Raw genomic sequence first — 20879 nt, 5'->3', positions numbered from 1 at the left:
GTTGCAGAGTTGATATTAAGGCAACCTAACTGTGATAGGCACTAGGAAAGGCACGTTAGCTAGTTACACTAGTCAAATGAATCTAACTTGTAACCTTTTTATGCTTTTTAAATTTTCTACCTAATTTACTCATAACAATTTCTCCTATGTGAATAAAAAATATTTGGACTGAATCCAGCTTAAAATTATAACTATGTAAAGCTACTTTCCTTCAAAAAGTTTCTCTACAAAGTGCTGTCAATTTCACTGATGGCTAAAAGTCTGTTGAAATGTGTCTCCTTTGGTCTTGTTCGAGCTATAAATGATGAGTGTGCAAATATCCATGGCTTCAATTTTAATTCTCTGAGTTTCTGAAAAGGATAAGTAATACTACACAGTTCAATTACTATAATGAAAAATTAAAACAGATTCTCTTATCTACAAATATAATGAAAATTACTATCTCCATTTTCCATTCTAGAAATTGATAAGAAAGTTTACATAGATGAATTCATAGTAAGAGCTGCATCAAGAAACAAAAACTGAGGTTAGTTCTGTCAATCTGTATATATCATCATTCAAAAGCCATGACAGACTTGATAATATTCCCCACCAACAAGTGTGTGCACAACTGTGTGGTCTAAATGTTTGGAATCCATTTATAATACTGGTAGATTTTTTTCTAAATAAAAGTATTTAGCTGTGGTGATAGATATTTGTAAGCCCAGAACTAGGAAGCCTGAGATAGGAGGGTCCTGAGTTTAAGGGCAGCCTGGTAACAAGGCAAAAATCTACCTAAAAATAAACACATGCATTATATAAATGCTTATGGTAAAATTAGCATCATTCATTACCTTGCCATCTTGCATAACGTCACCTTGTTTTCTTTCCTGATGCTTAGATTTTGGTAAGAACCTTGGTTTTGTTGTATACCAGATGAACATGTGTGTTGTCAAGCAATCTTAATTATCAATCTCACACACAATGGTACCTATCAATCTTTTGGTGTGGAAAAAGTCTAGTTCAGTCTGGAGACAAATACATTCTCTCTCTCTCTCTCTCTCTCTCTCTCTCTCTCTCTCTCTCTCACACACACACACACACACAGAGAGAGAGACAGAGACAGAGACAGATACAGAAGACAGAGACACACAGAGTAAGAAAGTAACACTGAATATGTTTGTACCTACCTAAGTAATTTTCTTGGCTCTCTGAGTAAACTATATAAACCACCACTATTGTGATCTTAGATTTCACTTTTGTTGTCCAGCTCTATCATGGATTTGCATTTGATCAATCCTATTTGCTTCCAGAACACATTTATTTGTCATAGGACCTTGAATTTCACAGTATCCAATTAACTAAAAACAGCAAATTATTAGCACACTGAAAATCTGTGGTCCCTTCATCTGTGAGAAAGTATGGGGTTCGTGAATCCATCCTTTAGTGGAGTACAAAACATTATTAATTGAAGAAATAAATTAGTTATGAAAGAATTAGTCTATACAGCAATTTTAAAAGCCACCAGTAAAGGACAAGAGTTCCTACTTGAACAGTTACTCAGTTTGCTATTAGCAAGTTGTTTTGATCAGCAAGAAACCAACGAAGCTCCTTTCTCCCAAGCATTTTCTCTTTACATGGCAAAAAATATGTATTGTAAATATTGCCACAGAGTTGTGCTCTCATTTAAATTGAGCATATTTCCAGGAAAGAGAGTCCTCCAGAACACGTGTGAACTCTGGGGAAAGTCACAGGATTTTATGCAAGTGGTCTGCAAGAAGGCTGTTGGAGAAAAGGTGGGCCTAATGGAATGCCGCCAGTGCATAAGGAGGCAGCCTTTGTGGTCAGATGCACGCCCAGGAGAGAAACATGGCTATGCACATCTGACCGCTCTGCATGGAACTGCTGTCAGTATCGAGTGGAATCAGTAAACCTGGATGCCCCACCATGTTTGGGTTTCCTGTTTTTCTTTATCTAGATTCTTCTTGAAGTATGTTCTATGAGGGTTTCATAACAATTATAGCCCATCAGGTGGGAAGCTTGAGTAGGGTCCCTAAAAGTATCTTTCTCTTTGCAACTAAGACAATTGGAGATGAATATTATTTTATTTAAAATGAATTGCTTGTAGGGTAAAATCAGTGCTCAGCAAGTTCTTTAAGATATACCCAGTTTGCAACTGCTTCTACTCCCAAAACACCGTCCTGCCTTTTCTGGAAACTAACCAGACGAACAGAGTGCACCCGAGAGAATGGATGCTTCTTTTGAATTCCCAATAGTTCACAGGAGAATGACTCCCGTGGAGGCAGATTCCTTTTCCCCTCCCTGCGATGTTCTGTAGCCACATCTATTAAGCGTAGTGGGATCTATACCTTTCATAATCCAAGTTCTCATCATTCTTCAAGCCCCTTTGCCATTTCTAAAATATTCCAGAAACTCCCACCTCTGGGAATTTATACTCTTGCCGTTTTGCAGGGAACTCCCTTCCACTTATGGCTTTCTTGGTTCTTATGCTACAGCCCTGTCTTGGTGTTATCTTCTCACAGAGACCTTTATCATGTGTTCACTTCGAAACAGCGTCCTTCCCAATATGTCCTCTCTGTTTTCCTCTACAAATTATTGTCAGTAGAATTCATTTTATAGATCAGGTTTAGATTCTAAGTAAATTGGGACAGAAAGTACTGAGGTCTGTGTTGCCCTCTGACAGGTCGCCTTCTCTACCCCCATGTCTCCTACTATAGAGGAACAATAACGAAGCAATAAACCAACATTCAGAAATAATTATCCAAGTGCCTAGTGTACCCGGAACTTAGGGATGCTGCTTTTAACTCTATGGGGTTTAGCGAATAGGCAACGACTGTATCTTATATGTCTATTTTAGTTGATAGTGCTCTGTGTTCTACTTGTTCACCCCTTCCTACCTCCTAGAATCTTGAGCAAGAGCGGATGTCTTTACAGTTTTTACAGTTTTCAATTTGCAGAATAACTATTGCAATATACAGTACATATCTTTTCCAGCTTGGCTTCTTTCACTTAGTAATGTGAGTCTTTTGTCTTTCTTTCTTCTTCTTTTTTGACAGCTCTAATCTTTTAACACGGACTAAAGCCTTATTTTCTAGATTTAACATATGTTGTTTATTCACTTCTCTACTGGAGACAACTTTGTTTCTAGTTCTTCTGAAGAAGATACCACCATCTGACAGGCTCTTCACTTGACTTATTAATTTGGAGTAGTGTCTCCTGTCTCCCTAGCTCTAACATGGCTTTCACGGTAGAGCAGCACTCAGTCAATGTACAGTTGATAACAAAAGCATGTCCAACAAGAAGAGAGCAGTAAAAGCATTTTCCAGAATGAATCGATTGTTCTCCATTCCATGTCATACCGTGATATATAAGTATATTTCTAGTGTTGCAAATGTGAGAGTGAAATAACCTATTAACCATCTATCTAAAGTGATTGGCTCTGACCCTGGAATACAGTAAGGATCCTTCAGATACTTACTTTGTACAAAAACATGTCATCTCTGTGAGAGAAGACAGTCATCTGTCTCACTTGTCCGACGCTTTTTGGGTGCCTGAGAATGATGCCTTTCGTACGAGATTCTCCAGCCACATTTGTTACATGGATGAGCAGGACATCTCAACTTAAAGGTTCCTCTTCTCCCTCCCTCTTTTCCTCTCTCTCTCTCTCTCTCTCTCTCTCTCTCTCTCTCTCTCTCTCTTCCTCCTCCTTCTGTACTCCCTCCTTTCCTTGCTATATACTCTTGTCCACCCTCTACACTCTATTGTATAATTTGAACTCATGATCCCTGCTTCAGTTTCAAAAAGGCTTATGATACAGACACACACATTCACTGCCACCCTTGGCCAAGATTTTTGTTTAATATTTTGACAAATTATCTCTTAAGTGCTTTGATAAAACAAAGGGGTGTGCAATCATTTACTTTTGATATAGTTACTTCTATGCAAGCACAGTTCAGTAGTGGAGTATAGTTCAAGCGCAACTGTAATTTGCTGCCACGATTTGAAAAATAAAAGTATTACGTATTCTCTATGGAGTTTACTGATATGCTGGCTAGAGCAACATAAGGAGGAAAAATTCATCACTGTGAAACATCTTTATGATTATATCCCATGGAGGGAAAACCTCTAGACACGAAAAGAAATAGGTGAGCAAGCCCTTAACTGTGGCTGTGGTGTCTGAAAGACCAATGGCTATTTGTTTAATAATATCAGAGAAAAACCAAACAAAACTGTCCTCTTTTTAGAAGTGGCAGATGTGGAAAATCTCAGCAAGACATAAAATAAGATGACAGAGTTCTTTATTAGATACATCCTCTTGTCCTGAACCAAAAGTTAAAACAAGAGGGCCTCTATCATGTTCAGGAAACACAGAAGGATGTGTTCTGTGAAGGAAATATGTAACATCTTTTATGTATGCACATAACATACAGCAGGGAGGAAGTGCTTAGAAACTTACCCATCATTGTTAACATCTGATACCACCACTGTGTATCCGAAATAAGATGCCATCTGTAATACAATAATAATTTTTGTGTTCAGGAAGCCATGTTTATAGTCACCTCTTAATTATTCATGAGAAATGACTTGCACTGTGGTACATTTTTGCATTTAAATACATAGACCCCTGAACTTGTTCCAAGTGTTCAAGTCATTTAGTCTAACCTCTGACCTAATGAATAATTCCTTCCACAATAACCCTGACATCTGCTTGCACAGCCTCTGGATACATTAGGCCCCTTTAATTGGTGGACACAGCCGTTAGGAAGGTCTTTGCTACTTGTAGTTTTTCTGGGATATCTATCTACTGCTTTAACTTAGTTTAACCATCTTGAACTCTGTAGAATTAACTCAACTCCACCATGTGTGGAGGATTTCAGGGCATTTTCAGATGCTACACTGTCCGACACTGAGATTCCACACACAGACTCAAAGAACATATGGTATTCGTAAGTACAATGGTAGAAGAGCTAAGCAGGAATTGTACTATCTAGTTTGGCCTCTATATTATTAAATCACAAAATGGTTTTGATTTTAGGGAAATTTACAATTCATCAAATTATAGTGAGAGCATACTTAATAAGACTCTTAAATCTTTTTAGTAAATGTAAATGCTATAAAATAATCTCCCACAGTTTCCCTCAGAATTGTTTAAATAGCTTTTAATTAATTTTAGTCTGGTTCATCATTTCATCCTACTAATGCTGTTCTTCGTGTGTGTATGTGCTTGTCTACGTGTTCATGCATGGATGCAGGTCCATGTGTACGCACATGTGGGTGAGGTCAGAGGTCAACAGTTGGGTGTCTTCTTTAATTGTTCTTTACTGTATTTTTTTTTTTTTTTTTGGATTTTTCGAGACAGGGTTTCTCCGTAGCTTTTGGTTCCTGTCCTGGAACTATCTCTTGTAGACCAGGCTGGCCTCGAACTCACAGAGATCCGCCTGCCTCTGCCTCCCGAGTGCAGGGATTAAAGGAGTGCGCCACCACTGCCCAGCTACTGTATTTTTTTCGAGTCAGACTCGTACCAAATCTGAAGTTTATTAATTAGTTTAGACTGTCTTGGCAGCATTTTCTTTTCTCTGGTTCCCCAGAAGTGGAGTTATAGGCTTTTACCATTGTGCTCCCCTCACCTGAATGGGTACAGGAGATAGAAAATCAGATGCTCTTGCTTGCAGCACAAGCATCTTACCAAACACTCCAGCTTTATTTTTGTTTCTTTAGTCTACAATCTGATATTTTAGCTGATTTAATCTCCTACCATCCACTAATTAATTGAAAATACAGCCCATAGAGACTATGTTCCAAGGAAGGCAGACTTTAATCTGTATTGAGCTTTTTCCTTCCTGCAATGCCTGAGTAATGTGTGGACCATAATATACTCCATTGTGATATAAAATCCCTCCAGAAGGACCGCTCAAAATTTACCAACCCACCCACCTTCAATCTCACCCCAGCCTCATTTATCCTACCACCCAATAAAGTTTCAGGAGAGGAATGAAATTCCTTTTTGAAAATTTTATAGCAATGGGTACCTGAGCTCTCAAATTTTGACAAAATAGTATGAAAAGCTCTTTTTATCTATTTGAAACCCTTCCTAACTGATTCTCTGGACATGTCTCATCTACAGGGCAGGGTTACCTTCAGTGCTTTGAAAAAAAAAAAGTGGAAAATTTCACCAGGTCACAATACCTAGAGAAACAGGAATCAGACCATATTTGTTTGGGAAGGTGGTAGCATCCTATATTCAGGACATTGAACGGTTCACAAGAGGATCTCAGTTAAGGACAGGGTATAAAGATAAATGTCTAGTTGCTTCAAGGAAGGGACACAAGACTGCAGTGTTTCAGGACTGTATATAAAGTTGAGGCTCAGAGAAAGGCTTCGGGTGTCGTGAGGAAGAGAAGCAGAAGCCAGAGTCATCCACTCTGGCCAATAGGGTAGGCCCTGGGAGCAGCAGGTCTCCTGTCACAAGGAAGTAGGTTCTGAGAGCTTGGGTACATTGAACACCATTTACAATGGAATGAGATTGTTCTGCCGTCTCATTTTCTGGTGACTTTTTGCTTTTGAGCCTTACAGTCTGCTATGCTGTAGAAACCTGGCTTATTGGCTAACAATGAGGGAAGCTACAAATCCTAAATACTAAATGCATCCGGCGACTCTTTCCTTCCTGAAGTCCTTGACAATACACTTGGAGAAGAAAGAAACCCAACTTAAATTTCTTCATGTTGTAGTCTTTTTCCAGGAATTTCTGGATTAAAAGGGAGGTTTTTGATTCGATCTCTTCAGCATCCCTCCAAAACACACACACACACACACACACACACGCACGCACGCACACACACACATGCATACATACACACACACACACGCACACACACACACATGCATACACACACACACACATGCACACACACACATGCATACATACCTACTCAAACACACAGGAAGCTCTCTCCTTCTTTGAGGACTTTCAGGAATTGACATCAAATGGTCTCTTTGCCATTCCCAGCTATTCCCAGCATTCAATGTCATCTACACCTGCGGTTGTCATTTATCACTAATAATTACTTAGCCATCTCATTAAGATCCTAGTCTTAAAGGTTTCGTTTCGATTTTCTTTCTTTCTTTCTTTCTTTCTTTCTTTCTTTCTTTCTTTTTTTTTGAGAGACAGCAAGCGAGAGAGAGAGCATGAAGTTGGGTAGGTAAGGAGGTGAGGAGGACTACGGAAAGAGGGAGGGGAAGGAATATGATAAAATATATGAAAAATTAAAATAATAATAATAATAAACAAACAATTCTTTCTTTAAAAAAAAGACCCTGGGATATTCCTTCCATGACCTGAATTAAGTCTTAGTCTTAAATGCATTATATAATCGTCAAGGGGTTATTCTGATAGAACATGGAGTCCTTTCTTTGCTACCAAGAGGTTCCCTGTGGCTTGCCTTTATTATACCTTGAAAGACCAGAGTTCATGCTGGGCCTGGTGGTTCATGCTTGTAGTCCAAACATATGAGAGGCAGAGGAAAGGGGAGTATGAGTTACATAGTGAGACTATCAAAAGAAATAAGAACTAGGGGTTAGCTCAGATAGATCCCATAGATAATGTGTGCAAGGTCCTGTTTCATCCCCAGCACCACAAAGACATAAAAGGAGCTCAATTCAGGTAGCTAGTATTAGCTTCACAATGTGTGCTTAATTTTGTAAGTGGATATGGCAAAAAGGAAACCCTTAAAACTAGAAGATTCTGGACTAGAGCTTGTAGTAGGTGTCATGCCTTTTACCAGAACCCTTAGTTCTGACTTATTTCTTGCTTGCTTATAGCCCCTGCAGCCCTGAGAAACGTCAGATTTACCCGACTAGTTCCTGTGTGGCCTTCGCGTTCTCTGCCACTGGCTTTGCTTAGGCATTTCTACTGTAGAGGCCTCCCGCCTTTGTACTACCCCCGCCATAGTGTATAATTCTATATTTACACATATTCTTCAAACCACTATCTGAAGCTGAGTCAACTGAGGTGCACCATTATATCCAGTGTTATTTCCCAAATGAATGACTGCATGATGTGACCAGCAGTTGTTTTGCATTAAAATGTCTTTCCCTAAAGCTGGATGTGGTGGTGAACATCCATAATCCCAGTGCTTGGGAGGGTGAGGCAGGAAGACTGCAGTGAGTTCAAGATCAACCTGGGCTCCATAGTGAATTCCAAGATAGTTTGAATGAGGCTCTGTCTCAAGACAACAACAACTGAAAAGTCTTTACCTGCTCACCAGTAAAATTCTGAATGAAGGTCATATCTGTGGAGTTAATGATGGAGACCTGAAATTGCAAAAGCAAGACAATACATCATCCGCAGAATCAGAGAAACCGTTTTTAAACAATTGAAACGTAAATGACTCAAAATTCTTACAAAGTGTAATAGTTGGTTAGCCATATGTAGAAGTTGCAAAATTGTAGGCCCCCAAGAATAATTTTAGAAAAAGACAATGGAACTTGCTTATGATTGTAAAAAGGGGAAATAGGTAAATGCAAGGATATGGGCAGCAGTTAGCATGTTGGTCAGTTAATTTGTCTGATCTTGATTTTGTTCTAAACAAATATCTATGCTTATGCTATTATGAGGACTGATAAATGGCTCTTTGGGAAAATAACCTTTCTTAATGCTATCCACCTAGAAAAATGTCTCCTTTAATTCTATTTAGCCAAATACAAACCTGCAAATTGTATATTGCCTAGATCATTTTTATTTTAATTTATTTTTTTGATACAGGGATTCACTTAGAACATAAACTGATCTGGAACTTCCTGTGTAAGACAGATTGACCTCGGACTCTGGATTCTTCTGACTTATCAACCTCTTGGGTGGTAGAATGATAGCACCGCCATGCCCACCTTAAATCCTCGTGTGACTGCATGTTGCGGGAGGTTCTTCCTCTCCTCCAGCCAATAACCGCTGAGATACCAGCCCATTGGGGCGTGGTCTCTCTTTAAAAAAGCGGCCACTTCCCTCCTCGCTTTTTTTTTTTTTTGCTTCCTGCTCCGCTTCCCGGTGACTAGACTCCTTCCTGATTGCGCAGAGGGCTGTTGTCTGGGACGGTGATCTGAAAGTTTTTTCCCCTTTAAATAAATACCACCCTATTAATCATAATTCCAAACTGGTGTGGGATTGTTTGTGACTTATGCCTTCAACTGCATGCATATGTTTGTGTGGGTGCAAATGAACACGTATGCATGGGCATGTGGAAGTCAGAGGTCACCTTCAAATGTCATTTTTTTGGGGAGACATCGATCTAGTTCTTTTAGGCAGCATCTCTCTTTGGCCTGAGGCTTACCAGTTGAGCTAAGCAGACTAGCCAGCAAGTCCTAAAAGGGTTCATCCTGTTTCTGCCTCCCTAATGCTGGGGTTACCATGTCTGACTCTTTACACGGAGTCTGAGGATCAAATTTAGGTCCTCTTGCTTCCACTTAACTAACTGAGCGATCTCTCTCATCCTGTGAGCCATTTTTGTGTGGCCTCGTTCTATATATCTTTTTTCTGACTTCATGGTAACCAGTTATGAGGGTCTTAAATATTATCCTCTCAAACCTGACACTTCAGAATGTGCGCTTATTTTCCAATACCTTTGTAGAGAAATAAGTTACGGACTTGGAGAAAAGTTCACCCTTTGGGTAGCTTTTGTGAAAGGAGAAAATACAAATATAGAAGGATTTTTTTTTTATGTTTTGGATAATGGTGATTCTTTGCAAAAAAATGCACCCCACATTTTTGTTTCACATGGATCCCCAGAAATCATGCACCAATATAGTTGCATTTACCTCCTATTGGGATGAGCTGGGAAATAGCACACTTCTGTGGTCGGAACTCATTAGTAAAGAACATTTATAGTGGCTTACATGGGAAAAATATTTCAGTGCACAAAGAACATGTCTGGGCTATACATTGATACTTACGTATCCAAAGTTCTGCGCTCCTCGTGGAATCCCAGCAACCAATTCTGGGGATAAGAAGAATCATTTATAGGGGGAGCCACATTAATTGATTAATTAGTGTGCTTATATATGTGTATTCATGCATATGGGCTGCACATGTAAGCAGGCATCAAAAGGCCAGAGTAAAACCTTGGGTGTTTTTCCTTCAGAAGATATCCACCTTGTGTTTTTGAGACAAGGCCTTTCATTGGGACTTGGAGCTTATGAAATTATTTTGGCTATGTGGCTGGATGGTGAGCCACAGAGATCTGCCTGCTTCTGCCTCCCCAGCTGTGGAATTAGAAGCACAAGCCACCTCATTGTCTATGTTAGATGGGTTCTGAGGCTCTAACTCAGGCCCTTATGCTTGCATGAGCTGTTCTTTACCAACTGAGTCGTCTCTTCAGCTCCCAGTGTATTTAAAGCTACTTAGCGGTCAAGGGGAAAGATGAAGGTGCCTTGTAAATGAGTGATGGAGAGGGTAAAGATGGGGCCATGGAGATGAGTGAAGGAGAGGGTTACAAGCTGGAAAGCTGGAAATCAGGTTTTTTTTTTTTTGTTTTTTTTTTGTTTTTTTTTTTTTTTTTACAGTTGCTTTCTTCCCGATGCTTCTTTACAGATGGGAAAAAACAAACAAGCAAAATTCACAATTTGAGCTGTTGCAGTTTGCGAACTAGACAGCATGCTCCTCTGTCTTATAGGATGTCCTCCCGTCTTCGCAGGTCAGTGTATGATTGAAACGTCACAGAAGCTTTGCTAACTTCCACTTTGGGGACATCTTTTATACTGCCACAAAGATACATCCTTAGAAGTTCAATTATGATGAGGCCCCTCCATGGACCAATTGCTGACCAAGGATTCCAAGTTAAGAATTTACGTTTAAAGTTCATAGAATTATTTTTTTCTCCTCATTCTTCTTTGCCTTGTTATTTATCTTGTGGTGTAGGAGGGTCTTCTTTCTATGTGTTGCTTTTATTGGTTGAATAAAGAAAACTGCCTTGGCCTTTTGATAGGGCAGCCCTTAGGTGGGCGGAGTAGACAGAACAAAATGCTGGGAAGAAGGGAAGTGAAGCAGACACCATGATTCTCCCGCCCAAGATGGACACTGGTTAGACTCATGCCGGTAAGCCACAGTCACGTGGCGATACACATTAATAGAAATGGGTTAAGTAAGATGTGAGAGTTAGCCAATAAGAGGATAGAGCTAATGGGTCAGGCAGTGTTTAAATGAATACAGTTTTTGTGTAATTATTTCGGGCGGGTGGGAGACAGGTGGGACAAAAAGCAGCCTGCACCTCATACTATAATCTTGCATGTGTATTTGTGTGTGTGTATTTGTGTGTGTGTATTTGTGTGTGTGTGTGTATGTGTGTGTGTGTGTGCATATCCACCTGTACATGTAAGGAGGAGAAAGGTTGAAATCCAGTGTAGTCCTCTATAATTTTCCACTTTAGTTTTAGCAGACCGTGTTTCTCATGGAACCTAGCGCTTACCCTTTTACTTAGACTTTGGCCACTGAGCCACAAGGAGTCCCATCTCTGCCCCAGTGCTGGCATCACAAGTGTTTGCCACTGTACCTTGTTTTTTCACATGGGTGCCAGGGATTCGAACTCAGGTCTTCACTCTGTGTATCAGGCTCTTTGCTGACTGAACCATCTTCTAGTGCCTCAAGTTCCCTTTCATGGAGCTCCTCCACTTGTTAATGAGCACAGATAACCATGGATCCAGTGCCCTGATGAGCTGTGTGAGGTGTCTTCAACAGTGCCTTTGGTTTACAAATCCTCAGCTCAAAGTCTGAATGCATTCTCTAGATATTTCTAAAATCCAGTGAAAGCTACTGATAGTCACTAGAGTGGTTATAAACCCTACTTGTTTCCTTGGGCGGGAATTGAGTGTTATTTTGGAGAGTTATAGGAGCCCAGTGCTATGGAATTGAAGAAAACCATTCACACACTTTGCACTCCCTTTTGAAACCATGAAACCAGTAGTAAAACTTTTTTTTTGAGAAAGGGTTTTGCTGTAGCTTTGAAGCTTGTCCTGGAACTAGCTCTTGTAGACCAGTCTACAGAGATCCACCTGCCTCTGTCTCCCCAGTGCTGGGATTAAAGGAGTGCGCCACCACCGCCCAACTTGAAAGATTAGACGTTTTTAAAAAGTCATTAGTTATTCAGATCTGTCCCTGATGACCTCCAATCTACAGAATCTTTCCTATAGCTAATCATTGTACTGTTTTATTAATATATAGAATTAATTTATAATTACCTAATTTAATCTTTGCAAGCATCCTATGAAATAAACAATACTATTATTGTTGCCTATATTTTAGAAATAAGGAATTGGAAGCCAGGACAGTAGATAATTTGCCTCAGGTCTTAGAACTATTAGCAATGAAGGGTAGAGAGCTAAAGGTCTGGAGCCAAAGTCCGTGCCTTTTGTTACACAACATGCTGTGTTTATTTGTTTATTTTTGAGGCAGGATCTCTCTGTATAACCCTGGCTACCCTGGAACTCCCTGTGCAGATGAGGATGGCATTGAACAAATAGAGAGCCACCTGCCTCTGCCTTCCAAGTTCTGGGGTTGAAGGCGTGCTCCACCACACCCAGATTAATATACTGCTTTTTCAAGTCAGAATCTGAAATTGACTCAAATTCTTTCTATCAGGCTACTTATTTTATGAGTCTTTCATGAGCAAAGTATTGTCTAGTCCTTCAATGGAGACAAATAACAATAAGACATGGGTTTTACATTCAAGAAACCAGACAAGAACATAGCTCGAAAAGAAAGATAATAGAAAGAGAGGTTCATTAAGAATTAGCTTTTATTTAAAGAAAAGCATTCCTCTTTAGAAATTTAATTTATTTTGAACTTTTACAAAACTGCAAAAACATTTATAGTGAATTTTGATTTGTGTACATGTGAACACGAAACAATGAAAAGATCTGTTATGATTCATAAAGATAGCCATATTTTATTTGTGCTTGAACATCTGTGCATTAGTCAAACTCATGCAGTAGGAAAAGCAGTTAATGTTGGTAAGAAACAAGATGGAAACTGGCAAATATTGATTGACAGTTGATTTGTTCAATACATATCACTAGTTCAGTAAAAGCTCCTGTTTCGCCTTGAATGTAGCATGCATTTTTATACAATATTCAACATGGTCATTCAGGCCCCATAGCATTAGTATTATTCAGATTTAAAAGCAAACAAGAATCAGAGAGGTTGTACTATCCTAAAAAAAAACTACTGTTAATCAGGTCAGAATTTAAAACCGACTCAAATTCTTACTCTCAGGCTATTTTATGAGTCTTTTAAGAAAAGAATATTATCTAGTCTTTAGAATCAAGACAAATAACAGTAAGACATAGGCCTTAGATTTGAGAAGACAGACATGAACATAAATATATTATATTATCAAACCATTCTTCCCAAGAAAATTTACATGAAATAACCAGTGTGATTTCCTTCCTTTTGTTTGTGTTTTGTTTTAGATGGTATTTCCTCCTCTGCTTAAATCTTCTGTGATTTCTCTTCCTATAATTTTAGAGCTTTATGATCCGTAAGACCCAGTGTGAGCTGATCCTTCCTCCCTTTTTCTACTCCAATCCCATTAACCATCAAAGTATAAAAGTCTGGCTAGGCTGACGGATTTCCTAACTACTTCAATCTTTTATACAACTTAGCTTGTAGAAATCTCCTCTTGTCTGCACCGGTAGGTACCTCATTTCCACAGTCCTTTACTCTCTATGCTTAATGCTAATCAACAGTGCCAATCACAATTTTTGGCAGGTGTTCTGTCTGTCAAACCCAGTATAGTGTAATCTCTGAGATTAAAGACAATTTGTTTACACACACACGTATGTATGTATGTATGTATGTATGTATATATGTATTCCATCTATATAAATTCTTGTGTAGCAAAGAAAATCAATAACATTTAAAATAAGACTTCTTATGCCATTTACCGTTACTCCACACTTTTAAAATTACAAGTTTAACAATGTCTCTTACCTTGCTGAGAGTCCCCAGTGAATTCTCCAGCAGCAACTGAATAGCCTATATTAAATAAAAGAAATGAACACATTGCATTTGAAAAAAAATGAGTTGTATTTAGAAAACAATGAAAGTGCTATCATGGTACTATTTTATTTCAAAGCCTCTACAAATATCTAAAAAAATAAGGACTCGTTAAGCGGAAAAAAAAATAATCACAGAAATATTAACACTTTCAGACTAATTCCCAGTTATAAAGAAGGTCTGCTACACAGATCTTAAATAAAAACACAACCAAAAAAGTCAGATTCTTAGATCAGCCTTCAAAGAACGGTTCCTAACCCCCTTTAAGGGGGAGTAGCAGCTGTTGCATTTTAAAAGCTGTAAGTTCATCACTATCAAGCACAATTCCTATGAGACATCCTTTGTGTTCAGGTCTTGCTGTTGGTCATCATAATGAACTACTTCTTTTTTTTTTTAAATTATTTATTTATTATGTATACAATATTCTGTCTGTATGTATGCCTGCAGGCCAGAAGAGGGCGCCAGACCTCATTACAGATGGTTGTGAACCACCTTGTGGTTGCTGGGAATTGAACTCAGGACCTTTGGAAGAGCAGACGATGCTCTTAACTGCTGAGCCATCTCTCCAGCCCCAATGAACTACTTCTTAATTCCTTTCATGATTGGGGCCCACAGATGTCACTGAGCTCAAGAGCAAGGTTCCACTTACATTGACAAAACAAAGCCATAATTTAACTTTTCAGTGCATAAAGCAATCAGAATTGGTTGGACCCCAAAGGCGAGTATCAGTAATGGTAGAAGGCTATTAGATGACTTGCACATGATACAATTTGAGAACAATCTTGAAGCTCAATAAAAATCAATTTTAAAAAAGAAAAAAAAGATTCTTTTGGTTTTGCAGAAACTGGACAGGCCTGCTATCACATTCCCATAGCATGAACAGAAGCCCTGCTAATGCAAATGTCTTCTTTCAGTGATCTTTCATGAGAATGTTAAAGCATCTACAAAACAGCAGCCCAAGTCATGCATGGTATATATGTTATCTGGGGAAAAAGTTGTGGTGAAAAAGAAGATGTAAGGGTCTACTCAAAATAATAAGAAAAAAAACTTTCAAAAGACGTAAGCTAACATCAGATAAATCAGGACCAAACATTTCACATATATTTAATTTGCTTGCCTCATGAGAAAGTACCAATACCTGGAGCAATGGTTCTTACCAAGGTAGCTGTCATCGTAGGAAGCTGGAGCCACATCTGTTTGCTTTTCTCCTGCCAGCTTTCTTAGAATATTCTTAAATGAGTAATTTGCAATGATATCCGCTATGCTGGCAGTGATCACCTGACCTGTGTGTGTGAACAAAGTAATACATCAACTGAATGGATGCAAGGGAGGGGCAGGCTCTTACTCAGCAATCCTGGAACCATACCATACACTCCTGAATGTCTGCCCCAAGAACTGTCAGGCAGAGGTCAGTTATAACTGAGTGGGTAGAACTTTCCAATCTAGGCCAGAGATAAACAGCAATGTTTTATCCATTCTTCCTCGACTTTTAATGTCTATCCCCTCTCTACCTTCAAATGATAAAAGCATAAAAGAATAAGGACACTTGCAAGTGAAATTTATATTTAAAGTTGCAGTCTAGAGTTGAGGGTGGAGTTCATTTCATCGACTGCCTACTTAGCGTGCATTGGGTTCAATCCCCATCTCAGCCTAAAACTGAGCAGGGAGATGCATGCCTCTAATCCCAGCACTTCAGTAGTAAAAGCAGAGCATCAGAAGTTCAAGATCATCCTGGGCTATGCAATGGGTTTGAGCCCTGGCAGGGCTGCATGAGACCTTGTCTCAAAAGCAAACAGCAAAACAAAACAAAACAAAGAATAATGTTCAAGCCAGAAGGGAATTTATCATCAACCAGTCATACATAAATGTCTTATGCTCAAAGAAATTGATGGCATTCTACAAAGTCACATAGTTTTGCTAGCCGTTCTAGAACTGAAGTCTCCTTTGCATGCTAATAAAGAGTTTTGTTTCCTTGCAAAGAATCTATGTGGAACTCTCTTACTTGACAAATGGTAAAGATCTCAGCTAAGTTAAAGGAAGGATCTAATAAATCTTCAAGCCATTTACATTTATTGCAAAACTATATAAAGGAAACATAAAATTATGATAATAGAAAGCAGCTGTGTTCAATGAGATCTAAAATTTCACACACAAAAAAGATATTCATGACCACCAACATTGATTAAGAGCATTGGCTCCCAAAGCCACTTTCAGGAGTCTTGAGATATGATTGTTCTGGGACACATAAATATCTAAAATCCATCATTATATGGAAAAGTCTATGCAGCTGAATATTTTGTGTGGACATCTAAGGCAAAAATGTTATCTCATGCCCTTTGAGGCAAAATGGGAAAATGCTTTTGAAAGCATGGTGCTTAACATCCAATCTAAAACTACATTATTCTTTGGGAATTCCCAGTCTTTTCCCAAGAAAAGAATAAAATCCCGTCAAACCAGGTTGTAAATATTTCTGAGTAATAGGGATGAATGAATGTTTTGATATCAAGACAATGAGATTTACACACTTATTTAGGAAGAATGTCAAACCTGCCAGTTTTCTCTGACTTTCAGCTCCGTGTTCCCCTTCCTTCCTCCCACAGCTGGTCAATTTCTTGTTTTTATAAGCTAGGTCTATAAACATCTCAAGCATCTATAAGATTTTAAATTCTGCATCTCAGATAAATTTTTCTGTATTCTTACATGACTATTAATTCATGTGAGATATTTTTCTACTTTAAATGAAGAAATTAATTAACCAATTAATTAACCAACTTGAAATTAATCAAGGTTAGAGAAAAATATGTATATATGTATATACATCAAAATAATTTTCGGTTTGCATCTATCTCTGACCCTGATTCAAGACCATAAGTCAGTGAGTGCTAACACAGCTCCCACAAGCCTTCTGTGTTTTCAGTACGACGTCTCCAGCACCTAACGCAAAGCCTGGCATAACCTCAAAAAATTCGTGGAAGAGCAATAGGTAGCAGACTGAATGACACTGCAGAAACATCATTTGGACAATGAAGGGCAAAGTGCAATGATACTTCAGTCAAGAAAGTGTGAGCAGAGGTTTCCGTTGTCTCTAGAAAAGGTCTGCGTTTGGTGCTACTTCTGTTCCCCTGTCTTAGTAACAACACGGGTGCTTTTCTCTGATATGGAACATACCTTGCCAATAAAAGCTTCCGGGTCCTCCCACTATGAGGTCTCCATTCTGCAAAACAGAAGCATCCAAGGAACTTGTGGACAAGAATCCAAGTGTTTTAAAGAGCATTGAGTCACTGCTGACAAGCAATGCTCTAACAGTTTATTTTTTGCAAAACCACACTTTCTTGAAGAGGACTTTAAACCACACTTTTGTTATACCTGAGGCCTGGAGGTTGTTTTCTTCTCTTCCATGCTTTCAATTATTTAGTTTGTTATGTTAAATTATGTTAAATAATTTTAGTTTGACTCAGTTAGGCATGTTCACCTTGCTCTCTTGAGAACATATAAATTCGGGGGAAAGGGCTGTCACTGCTGGAGCTACAAGGCCTGCACATTGTTTGCAGCTGAATGGGCATAGGCTTTTGAAAACTTTAGTGATAAAACCCAAAACTTAATTTCAGTTATTTTTAAGGCAACAATGATGTCTGATATATATATATATATATCCAGCAAAATGGCTCTGCAGGCAAAGGTGTTTGTCATCAAGCCCGACAATCTGAATTTGATTCTTACAACTCACAATTTACAACTGGTAGGAGAGAAATGAGTCACCAGGTTTGTTGTCTGAGCTCCTCCACACTCTAAAAAGCCCTTCTCTCCAATAAGTAAAGAAATGTAAAATCATATTTTTTATTATTTTTTTTATTTTTTATTGAAAAAACAATTTCTGCTTCCTCCCAGCCTCCCATTTCCCTCCTCCTCCTCCCACTCCTCTCCCCCTCCCCCCACTCCTTTCCGCCTCCCTCTCCAGTCCGAAGAGCAGTCAGTAAAATCATATTTTTAAAATCTGTAAACCCACCCTTTTTCAAAAGAGAAAGCAAAAACTCCAGATTAGCAAGTGCGAGCTTCAGTCTATAACTTGCAGGGGGAAAATATCAAAGCAAACAATCATAGAAAATGCAATGACCAATAGTGAAACAGAGAATGTTTATGGAATTTCTCTCTACTAATTTCAAAAGCATGGAATCATTTTCCTTCATATATTCATCAAATGATCTCTATTTTCTGAATGAATATATACATTTTATATGAATATGAAATTAAAGGAGCCAATTACAGCTAAGAGATAAAGTGACCAAATTATAAGTTCTTGTAATTTCTTAGAAATGCATTTTTGAGATTTGCATTCAAAATGATTAATGCTGGGAGTGGGAAGGAAGAGTCCCTTCAACCTGGATGCTTTTCCGTACTATTATCATGTTCATAGATTTAAGCAGAAATAAAAAGTGAGTAGGAAAAAAACGAAAAATACTCAAGGAGAAGTTGCCAGACATGATAAGCTCCCAAAGCTTCTCTGGATGTTATCGTTTGGGGAATGGGTATGGGAATGAGAGACAGAAAATCAAACAGTAGCCACAATGACAGGAAAATTCATCCAACCACAGACGCTGAGAGAGCAAAAGAGTTACCTTATAGAAGTCCAGACTAAAGCCTGCTTGGCAGTAACCTTGGCCCTCAGGATCAGCATTGCCTGGAATGATCAAAACAAATACCCGCTATAACATCATCATTTCTGAGAAGCATTTTAATAAGTAATACAGATTTTTTTTGTTTTCCTCATATACCCCAAATCAAACAGACCAATTTATGTTTTATTCTTAAAATGCATTTCAGGCAATCTTAAGTATGTTTCCATCTATTTTCTGATCCTGACTATCACATCCATGCAGCAGTGAGATCAACGTGAGAGGTTATGACATTAGGTCTACTGAGCACAGGGCACAGCAGCCCTTCTCCAGCTAGGGAACATGTCAACATATGGGTTTGTATTGGGGTGCATATGCAGATTCATTTCCAAAATAAACCTCCATCTTCTGATTGCATCCCCGAATGTCCATGTGGCAGTAATGTCTCCTTCGACCCCTCCTGATGTGTCTGCCATTTCTACAGTGACAACTTGTGAAGATCCCTAAGTGCCTGCCTTCTGCAGAGAAACTGCTAAAGATTTCCTTTGTCTTCTTCATGTACAGGCTGGTCTCATACTCTCTATGCTGCTGAAGATGAGCTTGCACTTCTGAACCTCCTGCCTCTACCTCCTGAGTGCTGGAATCACAAGCGTCAAGTAGTCCATCCTATTGATGTAGTGGTAGGACCCAAGCCCAGGTTTCGCAACTGCTACCCAAGTTCTCCACCCACAGAGCTGCGTCTCCAGTTCTTACTGCCATCCCATTCTCTTTAATAGGAACATGGTTTTAAATTGTTATACTGTGGCCGGTCGGTGGTGGCGCACACCTTTAATCCCAGCACTAGGGAGGCAGAGGCAGGCGGATCTCTGTGAGTTCGAAGCCAGCCTGGTCTACAAGAGCTAGTTCCAGGACAGGAACCAAAAACTACGGAGAAACCCTGTCTCGAAAATTCAAAATAAATAAATAAATAAATAAATAAATAAATAAATAAATAAATAAATAGTTATACTGTGACAAGTTAGGATGATTTGAAAACTGTGTTGCTGATTCTCATGTTCTCACAGGGGCATTGCAATGCTAATGTTCACAGAAGCGAACCCCCCCCCAACAATGTTTTGTTTTGTATTCTCTATACTAACTGAAGACCCAGTGGGATCATGTCACACATTTTATAATCTACAGGCTTTATAATGAGAATATGAACTCCGTGGAAGTTGTTATTCATCTCTGTAGCAAATTAAGATCATAAATTTACTCCCTACATCCTATACTTTGAAAAGGGCCCTGCACCTTCTAACATACTTGAATTATAGACAAAATGTAGTTAAGTAGGGGGTGCCTCTTTGTTATCTCAGTTAGACAAGAGCATGTTAATGATTCCACGTTTCTTACTGAGGATATCATCTAAGTGCTACTTCAGTGAGAGAGAGAAAGGAGCCAGCATCACTGTAGGAAATTCTGATAGGCTGGGCATGCCCTGTCCCAGAGTATCTTTCAAATGCACCTGGTTCTTCTGGCTTTCAAGAAATTTATCCATCTTCTTTCTTCCAACCAGTTCATAGCTCCCTTTTCTCCTATTGTCTCTGTGCAGAGACCCCTCCTGTTCTGTTTGTTAATTGAAACAGTGTCTCGTGCAGCCCAGGTTGCCCTGGAGGCTACAATGTAGCAGAGAATGGCCCTGAACTCCCATTCTTCCTGGCTCTACCTCCCAGTCAGAATTACAGGTATGAATCACTACACTTAATCTTACTCCCTTTGTGTCTAAAATACCTTACTATCCGATACAGTGTCTTTCACCAAATTCCTTCTTTCCTTTACACTTGTATGTCAATGTCTTTCACCAAAATCGTTCTTTCTTTTACAAGTGCATCTTAAGATTGATGGCTATGAATTTTATAGGGTTCCCTAAAATCCCATCTATATAACCTCAATTTATGGGGTTCTAATTTTCTAGAAGTTCCATGATATAAAATTTCTACCCATCCAGAAATATATGACTGTATGTTGTAGTCTATGTGAACCCATGTAGATTGCGTTGATTATATTTAAGGAATGATTTATAAACACACAAACCTTCTTTAAAATCTACTTTTGAAATTGGTCCTTTATTTTTAATAACATAAATTATTCAGAAGAGAAAAAACCTGACCATTTTTTACTTTAAAACAGGACACCAAAAAAATTTTTTTAATCTCTAACTGAAAACGTCATTGAGAAAATAATCAACT

At 38.8% G+C, this 20879-nt stretch overlaps 1 protein-coding gene across 4 annotated transcripts in view; it reads right to left on the bottom strand.

Annotated features, from left to right (window-relative positions):
* The window catches only part of Itga8 (integrin subunit alpha 8), a 179736-nt gene that overhangs the window by 122558 nt on the left and 36299 nt on the right, over nucleotides 1-20879 (bottom strand). For all 4 annotated transcript variants that reach the window (XR_009058197.1, XM_057787446.1, XM_057787447.1 and 1 more), the window contains exons 5-11: nucleotides 18655-18716; nucleotides 17207-17252; nucleotides 15196-15321; nucleotides 13973-14017; nucleotides 9943-9986; nucleotides 8254-8310; nucleotides 4457-4509 (exon numbers count right to left, since the gene is read on the bottom strand). Coding sequence is in view for 3 of the 4 variants with exons in the window: in XM_057787446.1 (XP_057643429.1) it covers nucleotides 4457-4509; nucleotides 8254-8310; nucleotides 9943-9986; nucleotides 13973-14017; nucleotides 15196-15321; nucleotides 17207-17252; nucleotides 18655-18716 (433 nt within the window). In the remaining variant the exon portion in view is untranslated. The remainder of the gene's footprint in view (nucleotides 1-4456; nucleotides 4510-8253; nucleotides 8311-9942; nucleotides 9987-13972; nucleotides 14018-15195; nucleotides 15322-17206; nucleotides 17253-18654; nucleotides 18717-20879) is intronic.

Source organism: Chionomys nivalis, chromosome 13, assembly GCF_950005125.1.
Source record: "Chionomys nivalis chromosome 13, mChiNiv1.1, whole genome shotgun sequence".
Classification (NCBI taxonomy): Eukaryota; Metazoa; Chordata; class Mammalia; order Rodentia; family Cricetidae; genus Chionomys; species Chionomys nivalis.
The sequence above is the reverse complement of the archived record's forward strand: the minus strand, read 5'-3'. Positions and strand labels throughout refer to the sequence as shown.